A 26527-nucleotide genomic window follows, 5' to 3' on the forward strand; every position below is an offset into this window, starting at 1 on the left:
TAGTGGCAGCAGAAGATGGTATTTAGGATGAGCAAGTTGTGCACAGTGGATACCTGGTACCTGGTGGAGAAAATTACATGGTGACCGTACCGCTTACGTGCTTGCGAGGGAGCCTGATGCAAAGTGCTCTACCCGCAGGATATTGGGATGGTGGGTTTGTAGAAGCGTCTGCAGTTTTGATGTGCTGATCTCAGCTGATTCCTGGAATTGTGTCCCTGTGTTGGCACTGAGCATCCGCGTCTAGGTTTTGGGAAATCTGTTACCTTGCCAAAGCAGGAACGAGCTAGGCAGCGCGAGTGGACGTTAGGAGACTAAATACTTGTTTTGCTTCAGCTTAAACAAATAGAAGACTCTGAGCTGAGCAGTGTCTGACCCTGTGGTACGTGGAGAGGGATGGTTAAAAGTGGCCTCGGCTCTGTGTCAGCGTGCGAGGCGCTGCCCGTCATTGTCAGTGAGTTGTGGTGAACTTGCCTCGCCCTTGACTTGTGTGGAGGGACTGTAGGCTGGTTGTTCTGGTGTTCGTCTCATCTGAATTGAGCCCTGAGTTTCCTGTAAACGCTGTTTAAACGGTGATGCGGCTCCTCCGTAAGCAGTGCCGTAACCCCTCCGCTCTGGTCCGGGAGCCGCTGGCGGTGCCTCTGCCCGCCCAGGCAGCAACTGCTGCGCTGACTCGGGTTGTGCGTCGGGTCTGACGGCGCTGGCGGGCCCAGGCCTGTCCGCGGGCGGTTCGGGCGGGCGGTGCCCTGGCCAGAGCTGTCGCCCATCCCTGGTTTTGGGTGCGCTGTCAACTCTGCCTGTCTGTGGGGGCTCGGTGAAGGGAAGAGCTCGATTCTTGCTCTTTCGCTGTACGCTGTCTCTGTGTCTCTGCAGAACATTGTGTCCAAGAACGCGATGCAGTACCGCGGGAATGCCCAGCACGATGCGCAGGAGTTCCTGCTTTGGCTTCTGGACAGAGTCCATGAAGATCTGAACAATGTAGTGAATTACAGCAGCATGCCTCCGCTCAAGGTAAGGGGTTTTGCTGGGAGCCAGCGTGGGAGAGTAGCTGTAACTTTGCACAGTTTTTTCAATTAGATCTCCCCGTTGGCTTCTCAACTCCAACAGTTTGGAGGGAACAAAAGCTTGGGTTAAAGTCCTGTTTGTTTCTGGCCCTGTGGATGTAACCCACCATTTCACTTACCCCTGGCCAGTGCTCCCCAGCGCAGTCATTTGTGAAGTCACACACTGCAGGAGCGGGGAGGCGTTGCGGGAGGGGGGCTGCCAGCCCATCGCCTGCTGGCAGATCCCAGCCTTTCCTTACCTCGCATTCCTGCATCACCCCTCCTGTCGGCAGAGCACACTTGTTATTTAAAATCTTGTGACCTTTTTCTGGTGGCTTTGGGCAAGGAGGGCACAAGTTGGACTCGGAGTGCTGAGCCGTCTGACGCGGGGCACCTCCACGCCTGGGTATGCTTCTGGGGTCTATTCTTCTCTTTTAGCCACCACTGGAGGACGACGTGCTGCTCGAGGGACCAGCCTTTCCAATCAGTAGTACCTTTGTGCAGGAACTCTTTCAAGCCCAGTACAGGTATATTTTGTAAATTTTGAGGCGTTATTGCATGTGTTGGTGACCCCAGTATAATCCTGCCGTGATGCTGGCTCCCAGTACAGTTGAGGCTGGTGTCGTTGTGTTACCAGCTCTTTCTGAATTCCTGCTGAATGACACCTGCACTAAGATCTTGCTCCAGAGGAGGGAGAGAGAATTTCACTGCTTTGAATTTGGTATATTCTGTGAAAATCTACAGTATATACCAGTTCTTCACCTGTCCTGATGCATCCTGAAAGCAAGTCAGTGCTCAGTGGAGCAAAGGCTCAGGGCAGCGGGGCCGTGAGGCTGCCCCGGGCTGTGCAGAGGCAGGAGCCTGTGGCAAGATCTGGAGGTGCTGGAGGCCACTGGGGAGTTAAGGACCCCGGGGGTCTTGCAGAGTTCCTGTTATCTGGCACTTGGGAATTCTGAGCTGAAGGTTTCGCTGTCCCTTCAGGGCTTTCCCAAGACTTTCCCATACTTCCTGGGAAGCGAGCTTTTTAATTTCAGAACTAATACAAGAAAACAGCCTGGTGCTCCTCGATGGCTTGTATCTGTGCTGCTATAAGAATTTTAATTGCTGGGCTTTCTCCCCAGTATTTGCCAAGGCTTCCTTTGCAAAGGAGAAACCTTAAGCCTGGTATAAAACATGAAGCCAGGTTAAGGTGCAGGTTAATTCTGAATGTGAGATGTATTGTCTGGAGTTTTTCCCTTCTGAGTAAGAGATCTGTGCACCTGCAGTGCTGACTGTTGCTCTTTCCCGTCACTTCATCTCTCTTCAAAGACAAAACCCTCCTAGGCCTTCCACGTTGGACCTGCTGTTGGTGAATTATTAATTTTGCAGTAATGTTTATTAAAAGCCAAATTATTTTCCTGGCATGCTCTGTAATGAACTTTGAGATTAATTACTTTAAAAGGACTGAGAAATGAGTGGTGGCCCACCGTTTACAGCAGCTAGGTGTATACAGGCTCTGTGCAGAGCTCTCTGTGTGGAGAAGGAAGAGCAGAGAGGGGCAGCCAGGCTGATGTGCGGCGGCTGTTGTTTGTGATTTGATGATTTATCCACTCCTGAGGAGATGAAGTATAACTCTGTCCTATTACTGATATTTGTACTAGGTCCTCCCTGACCTGCCCTCATTGCCAGAAGCAGAGTAACACCTTTGACCCTTTTCTCTGCATCTCTCTGCCGATCCCTTTGCCTCATACACGGTAGGTGACTGTCTGGAACTTAACGTTGGCTGTTTCCCATGCATACAGTGTTGTTTAATTTGCTACAGAAGGAAGAGAGATGTCAGCAAAATCTTGACGGTAAGTCTTTAAAAAAGATAGATAGGACCATATGGGGCTTTAATTTTTTGCTTTGCAGGTAAATTGAAAAATTGAGCCTTTTACTTGTTTCAGAACAGCCCTCCGCCCCCACCCTTAACTTCCTGTAGAATTAATTTTAGGGGGAAAAATCATCTTTGATTCAGGTAACAAAAATATTTTGCTTTTGACTTAATTTATAACATTTTAAAATTAAAAAAGGGAAAAGGATGAAACACTTCTTTTTTTTTTTTTCTTTTACTTTCTTTAGAACAGTCTCACTGATCACTCCAATTTCTAAAAGTGAAGTTAAAAGCTTTCCTGCAAAATGTTTTGCTTTTTTGAAAGATAGCTGTTGCCAAAAAAGAAAAAAGCTCCAGGGAGGAAAAAAATCCAGATAAAAAATTCAGAGCAAAGAGATAAAGAGATGCGCAGCAAAACTACCCATTGTATAAATAAGCAACTCCTTCGCCTCATGTCTTGGATGCAGAAATCTTGCACGGGTTCAAGAAGCAATGGAACAAAGTAATGAATGCAAGGACATATTAGATACGACTCTGCCACGTCTGGTTCAGAAGGCCCTGCTCCACCAGCGAGCGGAGGCCGAGGGGCTCTCCAGGGAGGGTGTCCCGGCCCGAGGTGGCGCTTAGGCAGGGCTGAGGGTTGAGAGGCAGCTGGAGCAGCCGCTCCCGGCAGCAGCTCTCTCTGAGGGCTTTAAGGTGCTGCCTTGGACTCTCCAAAGCCGCATTACAGGATCCTGGTTGAAAAATTACGATTGCCTTGTCATAGACATGTTTATTTTTAACTTTGTGGGGCTTTTTTGAGAAGACATGCTGCTGCTTCTGGTGGGAGGAAGTAGCACCAGGCCATGTAGTAAGAAAGGAGTCTCTGGCAATCAAACACACCCGCCTGGCTGCGGCCCAGCCTAACTCCAGCGAGTGGTGGCTGCGGGCTGCCCGCAGCGCCCTGCAGCTTGTGGGCAGCCCGGGTGCACCCAGGTTGGGCCAACTCCGTGCGGGTGCTGCCCGGGAGTGCCGAACACAGCCCCAGCGGTGCCCCCCGTGCTCTCCGCAGGCCGCTCTACGTCACCGTGGTGTACCGGGGGAAGTGCTCACACTGCATGCGCATCGGGGTGCCGGTGCCCATCTCCGGAACGGTGGCCAGGCTGCGGGAGGCCGTCTCCTCAGAAACCAAGATCCCCACGGAGCAGGTAACGGCCTGGCCTCGTCACTCACATGCCCGCCCGTCAGTGGGAGGGAGCGTGGAGGCTTTCATCCCGTGTTGGATATGTAGGAATTGAAACTGGCTGCCCCTGATTGAACAGGAGGAGCAGGGTAGTGGCAGTCTGGGTCATGCTTTGCCCTGTGCACTGGCGTTTTGAAACCCAGAGGTGCTGCGGTAGCCGTCAGTGGAACGCGCGGCCCTGCTGCCGGATCACACGGTGGTCTGTGCCTGCTGGCAGCGAGGGCACCACGGGGCACCTGTGGGGGGTTCTTCTGTGCGAGGAGCTTCAGGAAAGCTGTCGGATCCCACCCAAACCTCTCCATGTGCTGCCTTTACCCCAGCTTCTCTTCTGTGGCAGTCCTCTTCCCTGTTCCACACTGCTGGCCAATGGCAGGATGTTTTGAGGAATGCCGTCCCTTGGCAGGAAAATCCCAGTTGAGAGACGGGGCAGCTCAGCTGGACCAGACACGGGTGGTTTAATGGCTTCTGGTTTGCTTCTGCTGACTCTAGATCGTGCTGACGGAGATGTACTACGATGGGTTTCATCGGTCCTTCTGCGACACTGATGACCTGGACACCATTCATGAAAGTGACTGCATTTTCGCCTTTGAGACCCCGGAGATATTTAGGCCTGAGGGTATACTCAGTCAGAGAGGTAAGTCGATACCTGCTTAATGCCTGCCTCAGGTGACTAGGAGAGGGAAAGGATAGAGAGAGATATGAGAATAAAAGTCCCACAAGTAGTTGATGTTGTGGTGTATTGATTTCAACTCTGTCCAGACTCGTTCCAGCAGGCTTAATGGTGGTGTCAGCAGGGAGGTTATCAAGAAGCGATGCACACTCCTTTCTTCCTCTTCCCGGGGCTGATTCTGCAGGTCAGGCTGGCTTAATGTGAAATCTGTTGTCAGGCTTAATTTAAAGACCTGCTAGGGACCAGGTGAAGCTGCTGAAATTGTGTTATTTAAAATCAGATTGCCAGTGATGAATAAACAGTCTCAGAAATGAGCTCGGAGACCTCGGCTTCTCTGCATCTCCCTCTCAGTGAAAGGCAATAACTGCATCCTGGGTAGACGGAGTGTAATCAAAGGCAAATTTTATTATTGGAAGTAACAAGTGGGGTTTCTGTCACTTTAGCTTTTCTTGTGGGCAGACAAAGCTATGGGTGCTTGTAGAAATTGCTGTGAAAAATCAGTTAGGTGAGCACTTGCATATAATTTCTTTCTGTAAAGAAATAATCACTATGAAAAGTAATTGCTCCTTGAAGCCTTCATACAAGTGATAAAAATGGTCTATTCCATATTGACCTGCTCCTCTGCAGCCAAAGGAGGGTTTCTTGAGGGGAGCATCAGGGCACTAAAGGCAAATGACATAACAAAATGTTTCCTTTCTCCCAATTTTTCAGGAATACATGTGAACAATAACCTGAATAACTTGAAATGTGGCACTGAGCACTCCCGAACAATATCTTACTCTCAAGGAACAGTGAAGTCTGGAAAACTGGAACAGTCCTCTACTAAACCAGCAGCAACCGACAAGATTGTCTTGCTGGTGTGTAACAGAGCGTGCACTGGACAGCAGAGCAAAAGGTGACTGGCAGCTCCCCCGTTAGTGACTCTGCCAGCTGCCTCCTTAACTGGCCTGGGTTTTCCTCACCGTGTAGGGAAAACAGATGGTGAAGGGGTGACAGCTTGCATTCCTACCTCACATTAGGTGCTAAAGAACATGTTGATCAAAAAACATTAATGAATGCAGCAAAATCTTCCTATTTAGGTGAACTTCAAGTAGTCCAGTGTTACTGGAAGGTGGTGAATGCAGACCCAGTCGGAAGGACACACCACCTCTGCAGAGCTGTCGGGTTTCAGAGACCTGATCCTGTGATGTGTGGAAAGTTTTAATCACGGTGTGACCAGGGGGTGGGGGGAAGTCAGAAACAACCATGGAAAAGGCATTTATACCAGCCGCGGGCTGAGAGCTACCTCAGCCGCTGAGGTTTGTTTCACAAGAAGCGATGGCAGGCGGGTGATGGTTGCAGAGCTCTGCAGCAGAGCTCGAGCATGGGGCAGGGCCGCAGCGCCTCAGCGGGAGCTCCCCTCGTGGGCAGCCGTCACAGCGTTTCCTCAGAGCTCGGCACCTCTCCTCTGTGGACAAGTTTTTAATTCCTGGTTTCTGGGGCATTTCATCCAAATCGTGCCGAGTGAGGAGGAGGGTGACACTGTCAGAGTTTGGGGATCCCGTTGCTAAACAGAATAATCTTTTAATTGCTCCCTCAAATGCTGCTTCTTCCTGTAGGTTTGGCTTGCCTTTTGTGTTGCATCTTGAAAAAACAATTGCTTGGGATATTCTGCAGAAGGAAATTCTGGAGAAGATGCAGTATTTCCTGCGGCCTGCAGCCTGCCTGCAGGTGAGGCAAACGCTTCGTCTGGTTCGAGACTTCCAGCTTGGTGTGACGGGAGCTAAAGGGGAAGCCAGTTACTTGGGGTGATCAACGTGCTGCACGCCCTGGACTGGTGGCTTCCCCGTATTTCTTTGTGCAATAATGTCCAAGTCTGGTATTCCACTTCTCTGGTGTTTTGTCTGTTTGCTGAAAGGTTCAGGTAAGATTAGGCTGATAGTGCATGCTCCACTTCTTCCTTGCCCCAAGAAGTACTTGAGAGGTTAGTGCTGCTGTCTGTGCTGGAAATCCCCTGGTTGGGGGTGTTTGCCTGGAAGCAAAGCTGAAACTTTTGCCTGGTGACTGCGTGTTTCTGATGAGAACCCCCTCTGTGAGCGGCGGGGTGGAGAGGGGCGTCTTTGGTCACCGCAGAGTTGTTGCTGGGTACAAAGCCTCCGTTGCTGTAGCTCACCCCTCTGTTAGCCACTCGGCGTAGGCATATCTGAGACCTTGTGCATTTGCTTTCTCGTGTAAAACACACCTTCTAGGATAAAGTATGTGTCAGCCGGTGCTGAGAGCCGGTTTGCACGTAGGTAAGTTGGGTTTGAGCCGCTCAGGAGCCTTCTGCTCTCTTTGTTGCAGGTTTGCCCGTTCAGTTTGCGAGTGGTCAGTGTCGTGGGCATAACGTACTTGCTACCTCAGGAGGAGCGACCCCTCTGCCATCCCACAGTGGAAAGGTGAGTTGCTCCTCGTTCCTGGGAGTGGAGGGGGTGTCGGCTGGGCACCGGGGGTGTAGCCATGCAGCAGGGGACAGTCTTGGGGCGCGTGTGTAGAATGGACGTGGCAGGCCCGAGGAGCAGGGAAGTGGCTGAGTGTCCTCGGGAAGCTGTGTGAGGATTGCTCAGTTGTGTGTCACCATCTGGAGTCTGTCCTCCTCGGAAACGGAGAACAGAATGAAAGTATTACTCCCCTCATTTTAAATTTTTTTTTATAGTGACTAATTTTTCAGGAATTTTTGTAGATGCCTGTTCTCTAAATAAGTGTATGTTTATTTACAGAACTAATACACTTCAGTGAATGCAGTTTGCCAGCTTTGCCATGTTTTTTGCTGTATAAATTCCTTTTACTCCTTTGGAAACTTGAGCTGTGTGGAGGTGGAGGAAGGATGCGGGGCTAGTGGAGAGAAGTTACACGCGTGTAAAAGATAACGTAGGCTCAGACTGAAGGGTGGTCTAACTTCTGTCTGCTCCTCTCTCCAGGGCATTGAAGTCATGTGGACAGGGGGGAACGGCTCATGTGAAATTAGTGGTAGAATGGGACAAAGAAACTAAAGATTAGTAAGTATGAAGTAGAAAGCCTTAAAGTGTGCTCACCTCGAGAGCGATGCTTGCGGCTTGCTTGTGTGAACTGTGCACCCTTCAGCAAATGTGAGACCCCGCAGGAACTGCCCCGGCCCCTGGCCGCAGGGACAGACTGGGGCTGGGTGCCCCAGCCTTGCTCTGAGCTGGGCTCCTTTCCTCTGTGGCCAGGGTTTTGCGTTTCAGAGCAGGCGTCTCGCCTGGGGCTCCTTCCCCCACAAATCATACTTGTGTGAGAAAGTTTGTGGGCAGTGAGTAGCTCTTTCTGCCTGAGAGGAACTGGAGCGGGTGCCCGCTGCAGCTGTTCGCCCCCACGTTTGGCTGTGCCGCCCTGGCAGGATCTCTTGCTCACGTGTGGTGGGACAAAGCCAGGAAGGAGCTGCTGGCTCTACCTTCAGACGGCCCAGCGGCAGCGCAGGCAGCGGGCGAATGTGCTGGTAATTGTGTTGTCTCCCTACTGCAGCTTGTTTGTGAATACAGAAGAGGAGTATATTCCAGACTCCGAGAGCGTCCGCCAGCAGAGAGAGCTTCATCATCAACCTCAGACCTGCACTTTATCTCAGTGTTTCCAACTCTACACCAAAGAGGAACAGGTAGGGACCAGACTGTGTAGATGGTCCGGCTGGTCCGCGTGCCGCATGGACTCCCACGCTCCGCAGAGGAGCTGTTTTCTGCAAACACTGATTTGTTCAGACGGGAGAATTAAATTAGTAACGCAACACTAGTTACCAGTCCTGCTAACGGAGTCTCTCTGCAGTGAGGACAAAGCTGTGGGAGGTACTGCTTTGGGGTGTTTTGCTCCCCAGACGTTGATATGAGAACGTACTCCTCTGTTCTGCAGTTTCCTCCCTGTGAAACAGCGATGTCTTTTTTTGGCACACATTACAAAATCATAGAATTCACGTTATAAAGGGTTGGAACAACATGGCTTCTTCGTGGGAATTTACTGCTCTGTCTTGGAGCAGTTGTGTGTTTGCGAGGCTGAGCAGGGCTGGGGTGGGCTCAGGGCAGCCCCCACTGAGGGGGGGCCCCGAAGGGCAGTGCAGTGAGCATGGAGCTCAGCTCTGCAGGAGCGTGGCCGTTCTCCAGCCCTGCTCGTGTGTGGGGAGGCTGCAGTGGCAGGAGCGATGGTGTGGGCAGGGCAGGCAGCTGGGGTTGAGCTGGCCCTCACCTGCAACACGTAAGCACTCCGCATTTCTCTGCCAGAGGTCTCTAATCTGCTGTAAAAAGGAGTGGTCCTGGAAGTGGACTGCGGACCCGTGATTGAGCTTTAATAATTTTGGAGCCTCTCTTGTCGCTTCTTTCAGAGGTGAGGGAAAAGTTGCTTGGCAGCTTAAAGCTCTCTGGTTTCTGAGTTTTCTGAGCGCTGGGCTGTGGAGGGAAGCACTTTGAGAAGACACGTTCTCCTTGGTGGACAGTGAAAATCTCTGCAGCTGTAAGACTGTGCCACTGGGACGTAGGGAGGAAGAGGGTTTCCAGAGGGCAGCGAGGTGTCAGAGGTGAAATTTGAAATACTCCTGTCTTCTTTCTGTTCTGATTTTCTTTGCTGACGGTTTTCTTGTGAGAATACTTTTACTCAGGCTGCCAAGCCTGCCTGCTTTTTGCCTTTGTTTTTTCTTCTCCCCACGTCAGAGGGATTGGTGTTTGTAAGGTGGAAATAGCTTCTCTGCCCGGCAGCACTGGCTGGATTCCGTCTTGCAGTGGGCAGTGCCTCCTGTGCGAGGCGCACGTGTCTCTGCTTGTCGCTAGTTTGAAAAGCCTCCCTGGGAACGCTGCATTTCCACCACGCCGGAGGCAGGTGTCTGCGCTGCGCTGGGGCAGCAGAGGGACAGCGGTGCAGTGAAAGCTGCTGTGGAATTTGAGAACTAAAACCCACTCATGCCTCTTCCTTGCAGCTTGCCCCCGATGACGCGTGGCGGTGCCCACACTGCAAGCAGCTGCAGCAGGGTAGCATCACCCTGAGCCTCTGGACCTTGCCTGATGTTCTCATCATACATCTCAAAAGGTTTAGGCAGGTGAGGCGTCTGCGGCGATGCGGACTGCTGCTCTGCAGAGGCAGCTCTCCTGCCCTGTGCGTTCCTCTCCTGGGGTTTTGTTGTCCCCAGGCCCGGTGGCCTTGCTGCCGCTGCAGCTCATGCTGTTCTCTGCTCTCACAGGAAGGAGACCGAAGGATGAAACTTCAGAACATGGTTAAATTCCCCCTGAGTGGCTTGGACATGACTCCTCACGTTGTCAAACGCAGCCAGAGCAGCTGGAGTCTGCCGTCGCACTGGTCACCCTGGAGGAGACCGTACGGTCTGGGGAGGGATCCTGAGGACTATATCTATGACCTGTATGCTGTCTGCAATCATCATGGCACCATGCAAGGGGGACACTACACAGGCAAGTAGCCTGTGATGTTCTGTATGTTGGATCCTTTCAGAAAGAAAGCAGTTCTGTTTTTCTATTGAGTGTCCTTAACTTCTTCATCTTTCCTGACATGAGGACCTAACCCAGCTGACAGGGGCTGGCTTTGTGATACAGGGGCGTAACTCTTATGACTTTAAGGAATGGAACAATGGCTGTTGACCCCAAATGTCTTGCTGTATGTTTTTCTGTGCTATTCTTTTTTTTCCTTCACAGTAATGTAACTGGCCTTTCATGTCTCAAAAATGCTCCTGCCCACTCAGCTCAGAGCTTCTGTAGTTGCATAAGGTGGTTCCACATGGGAAGCATTTGCACATTGCCTATGTGCACAGCCAGTTTATGAACTCCTCCCTGCTTGTTCTGGCAGCTCTCGGAGCAGCCGGAGATAGACAGAGTTGCTTGATGGTTCCTGGGATCTGTATGACTTCATGCAGCAGCCCAGCAAATGTGTGTGTCCGGTTTTGCCCTCTGACGTATGTGTCTGGGCTGTGTCGTCCTGGGTGGGCTCGGTCAGGAGGTCACTGGTGGAGGCAGACTGCCACAAGTGACAGAACGTGACGGGAATGGAGCCACCTGGATGGTGTTCTGTTCTGAGGAGTAATGCTGCACAAAGAAAATCCTGAAACGTGAGCTGTTTCGGAAAGAGTAGCAGGAGTGAGGAAGGTCTAATAGTAATGTATTTTCTCTCAGCATATTGCAAAAACTCGGTTGATGGCCAGTGGTACTGCTTTGATGACAGTGATGTTCAGCAACTTTCTGAAAACGAAGTCTGCAAGCAGACAGCTTATATTCTTTTCTACCAGAGACGCACAGCAATCCCGTCATGGTCTGCTAACAGCTCTGTGGCAGGTAAGCCCCGCTGGCATTGTCAAGGAGTGGTTGTCGTTTGTCCTTCACGGATAGTTTGTCCTTCTGCAGAGTTTTCTGCCCAGCCCTGCTTAAGCCCCTGCTCCCTGTCCCCAAGCTCAGCAAGGCCTGTCTGAGCCTGCTGCTGTGCATCAGAGGCCCTGGGAAACTCCCCCCTCAGCTGGGGAGGCTGGTTGTGGCACAGAGGCCCTGGAGATGGGGGCACCCCCTGTGCCCCCCGGGTAACTCTGCTCAGAGCTGCCCTTGTCAGAGCTGGGATGTAAGAACGTGACGAGCCGGTTCCCTCTGGCAGTGCCGTTGTCTCGGGTGGGCAGGCGGCGGCTGAGGGTGTCAGTGGGGTCCGGGCTGAGCTGGGGGCAGGGGCAGGCTTGGTGACCTGCCTTTGGGAAGGAAAGGATTTGCGCTGTGTTCCCGTGGCAGCTCGAGGGCTGCCCTCTGCCTGCCTGCTGTTGCAGGGATTCCCTGCAGTCACAGCACAGTTCTGTCTCTCGCTGTGACCAGAACTCTTCGTAAGAGTCAAGACTTGCTCTCGGCATACCCAGGTGCTGTGGCTGCGTGGGCCAGCTCCAGGCTCTGGGTGTCCGTTGGGGCCTGAGCAGTGCAGCACGGACCTGGCTCTCGGCGGCCTTCCAAGGTTCCACATGTGCTGTGGCTGCGTGCTGCTGCCTGACCTCTGCGCCTGATTCCTTGCAGGCTCCACAAGCTCCTCGCTCTGCGAGCACTGGGTCAGCCGCCTTCCCGGCAGCAAGCAGCCCAGCATCGCTTCGGCAGCCTCGTCCCGGCGCACGTCTCTGGCTTCGCTCTCGGAATCGGTGGAGCTGACTGGGGAAAGGAGTGAAGATGATGGTGTGTACCAGCACTGCAGTGTGGGGGGGACACTGGCCCACTAGGCTTTCTGTTACAAGATCCCTACTAAAATTGCTGCAAAATACGTGGTTAGCAGGGACGGTTAGTCTGGCAGCTGGGGGAGGTGGGCACTGTGCTGGTAGCAGCAGAAGGGTTCTGGCACAGGTGAGCTGTTCTCTGGTATTGAAGGGTGGAGAAGAGCAGGGCAGGAACCTTAATGAGCCTTTCAAAGAGAGGAAATACCCTCAATCAAGAACTTGGGCTTGTGTTTTTTTTCTGGGTTTCCCTGCAGCACCTTTGCGGGAGGCTGCCGTATTGCTACAGCTTAGCGTAGGTACTAATTGTCTGCTGCCGTGCTGTAGACGGCTCCCAGGGAGGTGAGAAGATACGCAAATTCACTTGTGCATGCGAGTAACTGCTCAGTTCCTGGCTTTGCCTGGCTCCTCCACGTAGTGCCTTGTAACTGCTGGAAATGTGGAGCTTCACGGGTCAGTCTGAGCCTTCTGAAGCGGGTGTAGAGATGTCCCTGCAGCAGCGTGGTGATAACTGCCAGGTCTAGCCGTGGCAGTCTTATTTCTAAAATGCTTATTGTTGACCTTTGTGTTTGCAAATACAGATACATTGCTTTATCTAAAGAGGTAGGAATCCTACTTTGCCTTTTGCAGGATGATGTGGGAAATATTTTTTAATACAGAAAAATGTGTCTCTGGAAGCATGATCATAGTTGGTGAACTCACTGCTAGTTTCAAGGACTTCCAAGGTGCAAAGCCTGTGTTTGACCTCCCGCTGTTCAGGGATGAGAGGGAGATCTGGATTTTCAGTTATAGGCTTCAGAGAGCTACTTCTGGGTGACCACTGGCAAGTAACAGTTGTTGAATCCTTTATCCAGATTCCGTGCAAGAAGCGGTGCTGGCAGCAGGCCCGAGGCAGCGGGGGCTGTCGGACTGCCGTAGAGAAACGGTGCCTGTAGATGGTGGATAAACCACCGCAGGCTCGGCTTTCACACTGAGGGTGTTTCTCTCTTTCTCTGCAGGGGGGTTTTCAACTCGGCCATTTGTCAGAAGTGTCCAGCGTCAGAGCTTGTCATCTAGATCTTCTGTCACCAGCCCGCTGGCAGTGAGTGAAAATGGTGTCAGGCCCTCGTGGTCCCTCTCCGCAAAACTGCAGTTGCGCTCCAACTCTCCATCACGCTTCTCCGGAGATTCCCCTGTACATACCTCTGCCTCCACCCTGGAGAAGATCGGGGAGGCTGCTGATGATAAAGTCTCCACCTCTTGCTTCGGCAGCCTGAGGAATCTCTCTAGCAGCTACTTGGAGCCCTGTGACGGCAGTCGGCGTGAGCACAGGACGGCTCGCAGAGCTCCTTTGGCCGTCATGGAAGGGGCATTCAGGGAAGAGTCTGTTGTAAGGACATCTAGCTCAGATCTTTCAGATGGGTATGGGAAGAGCTCTGTGCAGCCGGACAGGAATCGCCCTGCTTTGGACCCTTTTGATAACAACAATCAGATCGCCTTTGTGGATCAGAGTGATTCTGTGGATAGCTCTCCGGTCAAGGAGGTGAAAGCCCCTGGGACAGGGCTGGCTGCAGAGAAGGCAGATGGCACCCCTAAGAAGGTTCACAGCTCCAAGGGCATTTCTGAGCCAGACAAAAGCTTGAGGAAGGGAAGGACAGTCTTATCTACCCAAGAGACCAAAGTCTCTCACTCTTCTCCTCCTCCACTAAAGAGTTCCCAGAAAGTTTCCCGATCTAGAAGTAGGACGGACTCCTCTAGGGCCAGTGGGCGACACGGGTCTCCTGCTCCCACCCAGGCTAGGAAGGACCACAGCACGAAGCCCCTTGAGGCGGCCGTCCCGTCGGCCCAACAGAAGCAAAAGCCAGGTTCTTCTCCATCCTCCACAGCTGCCAAGAAAACCCCCTCAGGCTCATTGACTAAGGGGTCTTCTGCTGGGAAGAGCCGGGCTTCAGACCGGAGCCTCAGCAGGGAGGGCTCTAAGATAAGTCTGGGGTCGGATAAAACGAGCGTTACCAGCAGTTCGAGAACGAGCTCCCCGCGGATAAGCCACTCCCGGAGTGACAGCAGGGCGGTGGACAGCAAGCACGTGCGGAGTTCCTCCATGGCCAACCTGCGGTCTCCAAACGTTGGGGTGCGTTCTGGTCTGAAGAGGGACAGCAAGTCAGAAGAGAAGGGATTGTCTTTCTTTAAATCGGCCTTAAGGCAGAAGGAGACCCGGAGGTCGGCAGACCTGGGAAAGACAACGATGCTCTCGAAAAAGACAGGGAGTGGCTGTTCCAAGTCAGGCAGTAAAGCCGTGCTGGAAGACAAATCGGAGAAAGGTGTTGTCCCACCAGCCTCTCAAACCAACGCCAACGTTACTGCAAAAGAAAAACTGGTCCCTAAAGATGCCACACCCAACAAACATTCTCTGCTATCCAGTCGCAAGTCCAAGTCTTCCCAGCTAGATCCCGGAGTCCAGTTTCCTCTTTCCAGTGGCAAGCAGGCTGCTGACAAGCCGCTGAAAAAATTACCTTCCAGCATGCAGGTGTCTGTACGGCCTTCTCTGGAACCTCAGTGAAATGCTGCAATCCAGGTGTCTTTTCTTCTGCTGAGAAGCTGATTTATTCTGAGCTCTTGTTTTTTTGTTCATGTGCCTAATGTATGTTTTGAGGAGAAGTTAACTGCAAGTTGTTAAAGCGCCTTTTGATTCTGCCATCAAACCAAATAGCCACAGGCAGCCAGCACTGATGCAAGTAGTCTAGCTGGAGTCGTCACTGAACATGAATGCAGCTGTCCCATAGCACTTGTACAGGAGTCTCTTTACAGAAAATGCAACAACTTTCTTCAGATTCAGGGTCTGAAATCTGAAACCCAGTTGTACTGACATTAGTGTGCTTTGTAGAGCTGTGAACTGATATTCCTTTGGTCTTGTTCTGAGCAGGCTGTGTCCGCGCTGGCGTATGGCCTTGTTCTGAGCTGTGGAGGATGCGAAGGAAACTGGAGAGACTGCCGCTTCTTTATGCTCTCTCTCAGCCCTCTCTCCCTGCTCCCCTCCATTTTTCAAGCTTTCTAAAGGGCAATATTTCAACACTAATGTTGTTTCTCAGGTATATACTCAGCCAGTATAGGAGGGACTAGCATTAGTGGATGGACAGAAAGGTACCTGTGTGTCTGTGCGTACATGTGTCTGTGTAATAGATTTCATTTTTGCATTCCAACGCCAGAAAGTTTATTTCTGTGAAACGTAACCTGCATTTTTTTGTTGCTATGTCTCCGAAGAATTTTGCTCTGTCCATACCTAAGGCGACCTCTACCCTATCCTCTTTAATTACGTTCTCTCTTCCGAAACACTACACTAAGCACTAGAAGAAATCACTAAGCAGCAGCTGGTTGCTAGCTCGTACCTGTGGGTGCGAGGCGGGCGCGGTGCCGTGGCAGAGCTGTCTTCGTGCAGCCGGGTGGCAGCGGTGCTGGTGGGACCCCTGTTCAGACTCCTGAGAAGAAGCGTTTCCTAATGTGCTCAGATGCTTAGTCGTAGTGGTGTGAATATAGCATCTGTTATTTATAGGAGTAACGTTTAGATAAGCCAAGTGTCGTCTTGTCTTCTCTCCCTTCTCTGAGCATGCTTTGAACAAGCCTCTTCCTGCGGGTTGGAGGGGCTGTACCAGAACACCCCGGAGCACTTCTCACGTCCTCCCGAGCGCTGCTGCCTTCCTGCCTGCAGTGTGCTTGTCCCCCTCCCTGCGTGTCCGCTGCCACACGTCCCTCAGCCACATGATCCCCGTTCTTGCTTGGGTGACCGGCTCTATCAGGGTTAAAACACTACATCTAGTCACGTCTTTGTTTACATGCCCTTCTTACAGGGGAGGTTCCTCAAGCTCTTTAAGATTCCTCTTAAAAGGTGGATTCCTCAAGTCCTTTTATATACGTGTGGTGTAGTCTTTTGTTTTTAATTTCATGAGTTTTTATTAATGTGCTGCATATCCTCTGCGTACAGCAGCAGTCTGTCGTGTGGGTCACGCGGCAGCAGCTGGGCAGTGTGCTGGGCACGCTTGTCTTCTGAGTGCGGTCTTGGCCTCTCGTAGTCTTGCGTGGCAGAGCTTCTCCAGGCTTAGCTTGTGGACAGGCCTCTGTACACCTCCTCTGTCAGCGCATCCAACAGCCCTCGCCAAGCAGGGACTGAGCTGGTCTGTCCCACCTCCTCCCTTGAGCTGATGTGCTGGTGACCCTGCAAGAAGCCTTGTCCCAGGTCTGCCGGGCACCTCCTGCTCCATGATCAGGGTTTGTACTCGGCTCGCCCCACAGCTGCAGCAGGCTTCGCAGAGAAGCGTTTTGGGGGTGGCTGGCGCCCTGGAGAATAGGTAGCGTGTGTGTGGGGCTGGGCGGGGGGCAGTGCGTGGCGGTGAGCCCGCGGCAGTGGGAGCCCTGCTCTGCCCCGTGGCCTCCGCAGCACACGCCCCCTGCGCCCCAGAAGCGATGCCAGTGGCCTGCATGTTTTTACAATGTGCTGGACTCTGCACCCTGGACTGTTTTTAAACCTGAACATGACCATCTTCTTGATGCATTTCTTCTCCCAGGTATTGTTTCAGTCTCATTTATTGCAGCAACAAGAAGCAAAGATTGCATTACTTGCTTCTTAAATGTATGACTTGGATTATTTTTGTTATATCCAGCAGAGCAGATAAGACTTGCTTCACACTGTAGTACTTAAATTACTCCCTGAAATGTTGATGTTGAAATATTTGTTTAAGGTTTTATCTGTATTAAGGTCTTGCACTGTGTTGGCTCTTCTCTTGTAACAACAACTCTTCTAGCAAGAATGTAATTCTGGTAGCTAGTGCTAACTTGGTTTGGTATCTTTTAATAGACAGAACCTAGTTTTCTGTGCATTTTACCATGGGGCGTTCGTGAAAGGTTATTTTTATCAAATGACATTTTCTTTTCATGCCATCGTTCACTGAAGGAGTTTAAACTGGAAGCTGGTGTACGGTTTTTGAGGTGGTTTTGCTGCTGTATTGCATGCCTGGACTGAAGGGAATTTGAAGCCATGTCCAAACTGGTGTTTTAGCTGAGCGCCAGCTCAATGTGTTTGTATTTGGGGCATGAGAACGGTCATTAGAGCTCCCATTTTTTGGGCAAAACAGGAATGGGAGCTCCTGGTGTTCCAGTAGCTGATGCTAAAAGCAGTCGAACCTCTGCAGTCCCCTGATGTGCAGTCTTGCTCTTTTTCTGTGTGTTCCCCATAATTCCTGATGGAAATTGCTGCCAGCTCCAGCAGGATCTGCTCAGCGCACGCTGCCAGGCTGGATTTCGTGCCTGTCCCTCTGGGAGCAGCAGCTCTGGGGCGCGGGCTCCTCGCGAGCACGGAACGGGTGGGAGAGGCCACGCTGGCGGTGCCCTCGCCTCAGAGCAGCCGAGATGCTGCTCCTCTGGGGTGGGCCGATGGCCTGCGCCGTGTTTTCTGGCTTGACTTCAGGCAAAATGTTTTGACTTCCAGGGGCGCACTGCGGTTCGTGTTGAATAGGCGGCGCGCAGGGCAGAACGCGCGAAGCCTGAGCACGTCCCTGTCCCGTGGCGGTGTCAATTCTGTGACAGAGCGGTTTGGAAAGCGGCCGTTTGCTGCTGCTCTGCACCGCTGCTCTTTGGTATCGCATTTCCAGTAGGGCAGGAGCTTCCTTGCCCAGGAGAAGGGTGCGGATCCCAGAAACGACACGTTCATTGTGAGTGTAGAACCAAGCCTCGCTGCTGTTAAAGGCCCTACTTAAAGTGATTGGGGGAAAAGCAACATCACTCTTCTCTCCTGGCTTTAAAGCAGACTTATTTCTTAGCCCTTTCACCATAGGAATTCCTGCCCATGTGTATCACGTTGTCCAGATGTGAGGATGTGGCATGGTACTAGGGAACACTCCAGAGAGGGATCTTCAGGTCCCACCTGGGCTTCGTGTGTCGATCCTGAGAGCAGTGACAGCTTCAGGCTGTTCTGAAGCAGCCACCTGTACGTGGTCACCTCTTAAAATTCACCTTTGGCTTCAGAAGCACTCATGCCTGTGGAGGAGGCGGGTTCTGCCATCTTCTGAAGGTCACTGCTGGCCAGCGATGGCCACCTGCCCCTGGGTGGTGGCACGTGGGGCCTGGAGGTCTCGTGGCCGTGGCTGTGGCTGCTTTGCCGGTGTGCGGGGTGGCTGCGGGCAGGGTGGGCTGTCCCGGCTCGGGGTGGTGGGGTGCGGGACCCTGGTGCTGCTGGCTGGGAAGCAGAGGTTTGCCGGGCAGCCTCGCTGGCGAGAAGTGCCTTGGAAGGGGGAAGGTCCAGCACTGTCCCTGCTCTCAATCAGCAGTGCGAGCTCCGAGGGCTTCGCCTCCTCTGGGGGGTTTTACGATGTGTTTTCAGTCTGCTTGGGGTTGAACTCCCCTGCGTGGGCCCCGTGTCGCTGGTATTTCACACCACATCCCAGTCGGACCCTCGCTCCTGTTCCTGGAATCAGCCCGCTGGGCGCAGGAAAGCAGCGCCTTCATTCCAGTGCTAGATTCCTGCTGGAGTCACCTAAAGAAATTATTTTTACCCTTTTTGGGCTGCGTCTTTTGGATAGTGTTTAGTAGTATACAAATTATAAGCACATTTTCAATGACGTGTATTAAAGAGGCACCTTTTATTTGTATTAATCACATTTGATAGACAATTTGGTGCCTGCAGTTCTCTGTAACTTGTAAGTGTCTCACTTTGGGTGTATAAATCGTTAACCCTTTCAAACTTATCAAATATGGCTACATAAAAAAGAAAAGATGCTTAGGATAGAAAATTAGCAGCTTAATCACAGTACACTTATTCCACTGTAAGTGCCCTCATCCGTCTTAGCCGCAGGGTTGTTTGCTTTCCAAAGCTGAAACTTGAGCATGCTCAACCATTTTTTCTGCGCACTAAAGGCAGTTCTGCATGGCGTTCTCTCGCGCTCCCCAAATGCATGCCCCTCCTAACTATGCAAGCACTAACCCCCGCCGCGGGCCGGGCTTCCAGCCTCGGGAGCTGCCGGGGAGGCTCCGGAGCGCTGCGTCGAGGCCGTGCTGCTGTTTCTCGGTGCAGCTGCGTGTCAGCACGTAGGAGCATGTCCCTGGGTTCCTGCTTTGTTTGCACATCTTTGATTCTTTCCTTTGCAGAATTCTGCATTACTGACAAGGCTGGAGTGTAGCACAACGTCAAAGGGATCTGAACTGTAGAAATGAGAACTGGTTTTCTGTATTGTATTGTTTTTTTCTTTTTTTAACAGGGAAAACCTGATCAGTGTTCTGGTGTAGCCTGCCATTTTCCATGTAACTTTAATGACACGTTCGACGCTGCGAGGAGAGGCAGTCGCTGTAGCCGTACGAGCACTCAAAAAAAAGAGGTTTTGTTGAGTTTTCGTGCTAGGGGAGCAGCTCCCAGTGGTCGGTGTGCTGCCCGTACTGGTGCCTTCCCGGGAGGAGCCGTGCTGGGCCCCGGTGCCCGCGGGGGTGCCTGTGCTTCCCCTGGGCGCTCCGGAGCTCCCGTTCGGGCGCCCGTCCCGCGGGGGTGGCAGCCCTGGGGCGCAGCGGGCAGGGCGGGCGGGTTGCTGAGGGCTGACGAGCCGTGGGTTCGCTTGGCAAGAAGTGGGGGTCCCGGGGGTCCTGCCGGGCTGTGCCCCCCAGCAGCGGTTAGTGGCCGGGAGTCGGGCGGGTGCTGTGCCCGTCCGCCTTGGTCAGCCGGCATGGAGCGGTTTGGGAAGGATGTTCCAAATGATTTTACTGTTACCTTTTTTTTTTTTTGTATCTTTTGTCATTTGCCTACTAATCCAAAATAATTTGGCGGTATCTGATGTTATCTGTGGAGGGAACTGAAATTTAGTTTTAATCTGTGGTGAGATGAAAGTCCTACATGGTTTTCTTAATAAAAGCACCGTAAAGCATTTCCTATTAGGAGCTTTATTTTGTAAACTAAAAGTACCTGAAGACTTGTACAATATCTATATTAGGTCTAAAGGTTTAGGGAGTCTTCTATTTTTTTAAAGGCGATAGCACTCAATTTATCTGCAAATAGTGTTTTTTAAAAGACACAGATTAAAACTAAGTGTAAACACAAATTCCGTCTCACTCTAGGCCCTGCAGCACAAACGCGTGGCAAGAAGGTCAGCGTTGGGTTTGGGTGGCATTTGTGCAGTGCAATAAGAAACCATTTTTAGGTGCTACATTGCCTTGGGTAGGGTGACACAAGGGAATACAGGCTACAAGTGGCTAGATTATTTTCTTGTGGCCTTCCAAGTATTAATTTGTACAGATTTGCTCACCAACTGTGCCTCACCATTGGTTAAAATTGAATTTTAAGTCCTGTTGCAAGTGCAGTTTCTCTTCTGGACACAATGTCAGATTTTACACTGGAATATCTACAGTTCTAAAAACTGCATGTCACATCACTGTACACTGATACTGGGACGTGGGGCTTGCCCACACCTTTGATATTCTCTTCTGTATTTTAATGTTTTTGAACTGTACAGTAATCTGGAAAGCAGGCTGTCTTTACTTGGGATTGAACATTGTACCATAAATTTTAAATTATTTGAGGACAAGTGCATGAGACTGTGTCAATGCCTTTTATTATTTATTTGTATGTTTTATTATTCAAGGTGTATGCACTTTTAATATGCAGAATTTATATTTTTATGTTAAAAATCATTTTCTTTCAGAAAGAAGAGTTTGAATATGAGGAATTGGAATTAAGTGCAAAAAGGGGAATATGTAATAAAATACAATAAATTTATTACTAGGCATCCTGCCTGATTGAGCATTTTTCCAGGCCCGTGTCATCGCCTGACGAGGTGGCAGTGGCTGCTCCAGCCTCGCCGTGCTCCCTGCTCTCGCTCGTGGGGCGTGCGGCCACCCCCCCGCCCTGCCTGCTCTCCTGCTGCTGGGTGCCCTGGGGGGGCCTGTGCGGGGACCCCCTTTCTCTTGTCTTGGGTTTGTCTCGAAGCCGCTGGGCTGCGGGTGCTGTGTGCCCGCAGGGAGTCACGGGGGGCTCTAACCTCAGCGGGGCTGCTCTGCCCCCTCCCCACGCAGGTGTGGGGGGGTCAAGTGCTTAGTGACTTCCCTCTGCACCCTGAGCAGGGCTCCTCTGGGCCCCACAGTCGGGCCCCTGAGCCCCATGGGCAGGGGGATGCGAGCCAGCTCCTCATCGGGGCTCGGGGGCTCTACGTGTCCCCCTCCCACCCCGCTGTGCCTCGTGTCTGGGCTCAGCCGCCCCGTTCCTGCCCCTGAAGCCCTGCGAAAGCTCAGGCCTCCGCTCGAAGGCTGCACCTGCCCCGGCTCCTTTCTGCCCGTGGTCTCTGCTCACGGCTCCCCGTCCGTGCTGGCCCCATGGCCCCCTCGCTGTGGCGGGTGCAAGGCTCTGGTGGCAGCATCCCCGTGTCCCCTCTCGTGCGGTGGCAGTGCTGGCCCTGCTCCAGCCTGCTCCTTGGCCCTCGCCGTGCAGCTGTGCTGCTTGAGGTTTGGTTTATTTGGCCTTTTTTTAATGGTTCTTTGCTGAACTGAGGCTTAGACTGTGCACGAGTAACAGAGTGTTTAATTGTGTGCTCCTCTAGCTCTGTCCTAATTAAACACTGCTTTTCGTTTGGCAGGGTGTGCAGCAGTGGCTCTGCGGTCGTGGAGGGGAGCGTGGAAATGCAGAGGGGCTGCTCCTGCCGCCGCCTCGCCTCGGCCCAGCGAGGAGAACGAGGAGGATGGAGTGAGGTAGGAGGAAGACAGGCTGAAGGGAGGATCTCTCCGTGACTGCGTCGTCTGCAGGTGACCCCATGGGCTGGGTGAGCTGCCCCGCTGCGGGCACGGCTGGGCAACCAACCCTGTGGCTGCTGGGCTGCCCGGGCCCCGCTCTGGAGGGGGAAGGGGCTGCGAAACGCTTTAGTAATGCAGCACGTCACCTCGGCTGAGGAACAGGAGGGAAAAATGGAAGATGACGTGGTTGGAGCTGCCCGGGGGCGTTTCCACTGGGGCCTCTGATCCTCCTGCTTGAGTGAGCCGTCAGATCAGCGTGGTAGGGGCTGGTGCTCGTGCTTCACAAACTTGCCTTTCAATGCAATTTTGATTCTTAAGGGTTTTTTTTTTTTCCCCTCTCTCCTCCCTCCTGTGTGTGTATTTTTATCTTCCCACTCTGAGGTGCAGCGTCGCATATGTGCCCAAGCACAGCCAAGGCGAGGCAGCCTGGCGCACGCTGCGCTGCCCGGGCTCCCGTCCCTGCCTGCGGGGCTCTCGCGGGGGGCTGTGGCCAGCTGACTCATTGCGGAGCCGGGGCTGGCTCCTGCTCTTCAGTTGTGCCTCTGCTCTGTTGGTACTGCTCCTGGTCAGCTCTGCAGGGCCTGGGGCGCGAGGGCCAGGCGTTGCCCCTTCCCTGGGGTTCTTGGCTGCTGCTCCTGGGGCTGATCTCCAGGAGTCAGCAGGGGCGAGTGGGGAGAAGGTGGAGAGTCTATTCTGCTTCATTCTGGCCAGTTCTGGGGTGAGGCAGCTCTGCAATGTCCTCGTGGTGTGGAGAGGAGCCTCAGCCCAGCCTCGGTGCTTGCAATAGCTGCTTTTTCTTGCTGTCCTGTCTCAGGGCTGTAGAATATCGTCACCTCTCCGGCCCTGGGGACACCAGAAGCTGCACCACACCGCAGGGTGTGTTGGTGATCTCCAGCTCTCTGGAAAAGAATGGGAAAGGGCAGCTTTGCCCCAGAGCTGCCCAAGCCTGGTGTCCCAGCAGAGCATGGTGGCTCCATGAACCCCCTTGGTCCCCACATCACAGCCGTGTCACCGGCTGTTCTGATCTCCAGCTGCAGTTACAGAAATACTGAAGTTGGCTGGTTTACCAGAAGCCGGACTGTGCTGCCCCGGCCCCAGCGTGGCCCTGGGACCTGAGGGGGTATGCGGGCTCTGCCAGCCCAGCCTTGGTCCCTGTTTGTGTCCATCCTGCTGGGAACGGCCCCCCGGAGCTGAGCCCCCCACGCAGCCCCCCTGTAGGAGCTGGTGGCTGCACGGGGCAGTCACACGTAGGATTCCCATCCTTTTGTTGCACACCGGAGAGAGTAATTGCTTTGTGTCTTGTATGGAAATGGGTATGACAGATGTCATATTAAATCATAGGGTCATCACTTATTTATAGGTGATTACATTAAAGAGATATTAATATAGCCAAAGGCTTCGCAGAATTAGAGTTAATATATTTTTGTTTATTATATTTGCCAATATTTCTCCAATCCAGTCGGGTTTTTATGGCCACTTATTAAATAGAGAGCCTGCTGCAGTTCCCTGAGCCTAGCTGGGAGGGTGGCGAGAGGACGATTGGAAAACACTTGAGAACTTTGATCTTCGAGTGATTAAATTTTATTGCCTCCTTGTTTACGAGGGTCTGAGGGCAGGTGCTTCGTGTGCTGGGAAATTAAGCGAGGGCAGGTTCGGTCTCGAGTGGTTATTAAATCTGGGTCAGCAGGGGAGGCTGAGTCTGGGCACAGAGCTGGAGCCCGCAGATGTTGAGGTCCTCGGCCCAGATTACCGCTGTGCTAAACCGGGATTAGGTCACTGCTGCCTTCTGACACCCCGGGGAGCGCGGGCTGGGAGGGCCCGGCCTTTCCGCCTTGTCCCCGTGCCCCGGGAGCCTGGTCCTGGGGCTGGCAAGTGCCTGTCCCGTGGGGCTGCAGCTCGCTGGCCACCAGCCTGGGGGGCACCAGCAGCCCCCGCGGCCTATCTGCAAACTGGCGGAGCCGAGAAAGCCCCGTGTTGGGCTGGAGACCCCCACCCACGGTGGCTGCACCGCGCGAGGACGGGCCGAGGGCGCGGGGGATGGATGTGCGAGGAGCTGCCCGCTCCCTGCCCGCAGGCAGCTGCTGTCTGTTGGGATATTTATGAACACCTGCCTGCCTCTGAGAGCCAGAACAAAACCCAATCTTTGGAGGCTGTCAATAAATTATAACATATTAGGCACTGTCATCCGTACCCCTGGACTCTTAAATTTTGTTCTAATTAGAGTATCGCTTTTCCTTTCTCAGCACTTTTTCCCCTCTGCTGGGTATTGATCCTTTTTCTGTGGGGATCTGACCAACTGTTGACAATTTATGGAAACATAAAACTAGTACCTCTTATAGCAAAGACCCAGCTTTTAATAAAAACGCTGACACCAGCCTCTCCCTGGCAGCCTAACCTGATTACCAAATGGATTTAGCAGTTAAGGCCGTGCTGATGCCCCGGTCATTTTGCACGTAGGGATTTTTACTGTAACACTTAACGGGCTTTCAATTGTCATAATATTTCATAAATACATATGTACCTAATTGAAAGCTTTGAGGCCAGGAGGAAGTCCTGAGAGCGCTCCCGAAACCTCGCCTGGCTGGTGGACGCTCTCGCAGCTTTTATTCGCGGGTTCGCTGGGGCAGCCGCGGGCCTTGGGGCTGGGTCGCTGATGAAATCGCTCTTTCCGTCTGCTGGGGGACACTTGGGCGCGGGCTTTTGTCGTACGGAGAGAAGAGCCTGGCGAGATCCGAGAGCTGCTGCGGGGGGCTGAGCAGCACCCCGGGGTCTGCCCTGTGGTGCGAACTTGGGGAGCAGAGAGCGGCCGCTGCCCCGGAGCAGATGGTTTTGCGGGTACCGGGGTTTGCTGGCGGGGTGAGGCCCCTTCTGAGGCGCCCGCCCGGCCGGGAGCGCTCACTGGGCTGGTGCTGGTCCTGCTGCCTCTTTTCTGGAGACGTTTAAACTGGGAAACAAGCGCAGTGTTGGCTGCTAGAGCAATTTATCAAGGCACCGCATGGCCCTTTTTCCACATTAGTTTCATCCGGTGAAAAAATAATAAGAAACTGCATGTCTAACATAATGACCTGAATTTCTGAATACATGAATGCAGTGTGGATGGCTGTATGTTTCCCCTTGGTCTGAGCCAAACTGTGATAAATTGATCCTTCCTGAAGGTATTGAATATTTCTCAAACTATTCATCAGCCCCACAACAAATTCCTCTGTCAGCCCTAGCTGACATCTGATTTTAAACGCTTCTTCCAGGCCCGGTGCAGAGGAGTGGCTGCTTGGGAAGCAGGGACCTTATCATTTTTTAATGCACTGCAGTTCCTGGGCTTATGGAATATTTATAACAAAGTCGTTATTTACCAAACAAGCAGAGCATTCACAGAGCCCCTGGTGGGGGATAACCCGGGCACCTCCCGTGGCCCTTGCCTTGGTGGCTGAGGGTCCGCCCGGGGTGTCCCGGCCCCAGATGCCACAGGACCTGGATCCCTGACACGCCTCTGGCTGCGTGCCCCTGCCTGGAGCTTGGGCTCGTTGCTGGGGATGACAAGGAGCTGGTGGCCAGCAGGCAGGCCAGGGCCGGGGCCGGGGCGCTGCTGTGGGTGGGGGCTTTGATGCTGGGAAGCCTCTGAGCCCCTTCCCTCATGCTCCAGCCCCCCTGGCCCCTTCACCGCTCTCCTCCGTTGACAAGCGCTGGTGGCTGTGCAGGTCGCGGCTGGTTGTGGATCCCTGTGGCTCCTCGTCCCACTGGTGTGTCCCTGCGGGTCTCTGGGGCAGATGGCACAGTGGCACTCGGCGCTGGCAGCCCAGCTGCTGCCGTGGGGCACCCCGGTACCCCAGCCCGCCCGTGCCCTCCCTCCCAGCCCGCGGCTGGGGCTGGAAGCTGTAACGCAGCGCTATCAGCTTGTTCTTCTGGGTGTCACCAGCGCTGGAACATCTGCTCTCCCTGCCATTTGCTTCCATCTAATTCTTTTTTTATTGAAATGAGTTTAAATTGTCTGAGAATATATTAGATTACTCTTTCCCTGCGGTTAGCACACTTGTATAGATGTGAATAAACCGCACGGGTAGCAGCGCTCGCACGCGCTCTTGCTCCCTTTTTTAATCTAGAAGCAGCCGGCTCCCTGGAGAACTGGCGCGTTTCCTAACGACCTTAATGAGTTTCCATAGCCGGGGTCAGATTATCTAGAAAGGCGGTAATGGCAGGCCCGGGAGGTGGTTCTCCCTCCACCGCTGCGCCTCTCCGATAGCTTTGTACTCCAGCCTGTAAATAAAGCAGAGTTTGATAGCTCTGCCTGGGTCCGCGATGAATACATTTTCTCCTTTAATAGGCAGAAGTGTGTGTGTTGCAAAGCAATTCGTGAAGCCCATATGACAGTCTTTAAGCATTTTAATGTTTTGCAAATGATTTATCATTGGTAACGAGCAGATGATATACTCCACTTCAAGGGTATGGATTACCTATTAAAGTCCATGTGTAAAAGGCATCTGCAGATGACGTACTGCTGCAGAAAACGGAAAGTACAACTTATCTTTTGTTTTACAGGAGGGGTCAACAGCTTCTGCCACAGCTCAGGAGAGAACGGGCGTCCCCGCTCACTGCTCTATGACGTCGGTAAATATCTGCCGTGGTGGGGTCCTGTGCTGTGCCAGCACCCATCCTGCCCCTGCGCGGCCTTGGGAGGCCTCGGCCCAGCGAACCGCAGCTTGTTTCGTGCCTGGTTAAGAGCGGGGGGTGGTGCTGATTCACTCCCGCGCTGGATGAGTTTATGGGCTGTGATCTCATCTCCCGGGGCTCCCTCTGCTCTGAGGAGCGCGGGAGGCGGCAGCTT

General features: G+C 52.9%; 1 protein-coding gene across 3 annotated transcripts in view; it reads left to right on the forward strand.

Annotated features, from left to right (window-relative positions):
* Positions 1–26296, forward strand: part of USP31 (ubiquitin specific peptidase 31) — a 40096-nt gene extending 13800 nt beyond the window's left edge. Inside the window, exons 2-18 of one of the 3 annotated variants that reach the window (XR_012625252.1) lie at positions 871–1008; positions 1479–1567; positions 2681–2773; positions 3944–4079; positions 4604–4748; positions 5496–5679; positions 6383–6494; positions 7107–7201; positions 7724–7801; positions 8286–8415; positions 9718–9837; positions 9979–10204; positions 10919–11077; positions 11789–11941; positions 12975–14530; positions 21555–21737; positions 26242–26296. Coding sequence is in view for 2 of the 3 variants with exons in the window: in XM_074840888.1 (XP_074696989.1) it covers positions 871–1008; positions 1479–1567; positions 2681–2773; positions 3944–4079; positions 4604–4748; positions 5496–5679; positions 6383–6494; positions 7107–7201; positions 7724–7801; positions 8286–8415; positions 9718–9837; positions 9979–10204; positions 10919–11077; positions 11789–11941; positions 12975–14515 (3399 nt within the window). In the remaining variant the exon portion in view is untranslated. Of the gene's footprint in view, positions 1–870; positions 1009–1478; positions 1568–2680; positions 2774–3943; positions 4080–4603; positions 4749–5495; positions 5680–6382; positions 6495–7106; positions 7202–7723; positions 7802–8285; positions 8416–9717; positions 9838–9978; positions 10205–10918; positions 11078–11788; positions 11942–12974; positions 20712–21554; positions 22981–26241 lie in introns of those variants that run through there. The other 2 variants (XM_074840888.1, XM_074840887.1) reach the window with 2 other exon arrangements.
* The last annotated feature ends 231 nt before the right edge of the window (positions 26297–26527 follow it).

This window comes from Strix aluco, chromosome 15, assembly GCF_031877795.1.
Source record: "Strix aluco isolate bStrAlu1 chromosome 15, bStrAlu1.hap1, whole genome shotgun sequence".
NCBI classification, from domain to species: domain Eukaryota; kingdom Metazoa; phylum Chordata; class Aves; order Strigiformes; family Strigidae; genus Strix; species Strix aluco.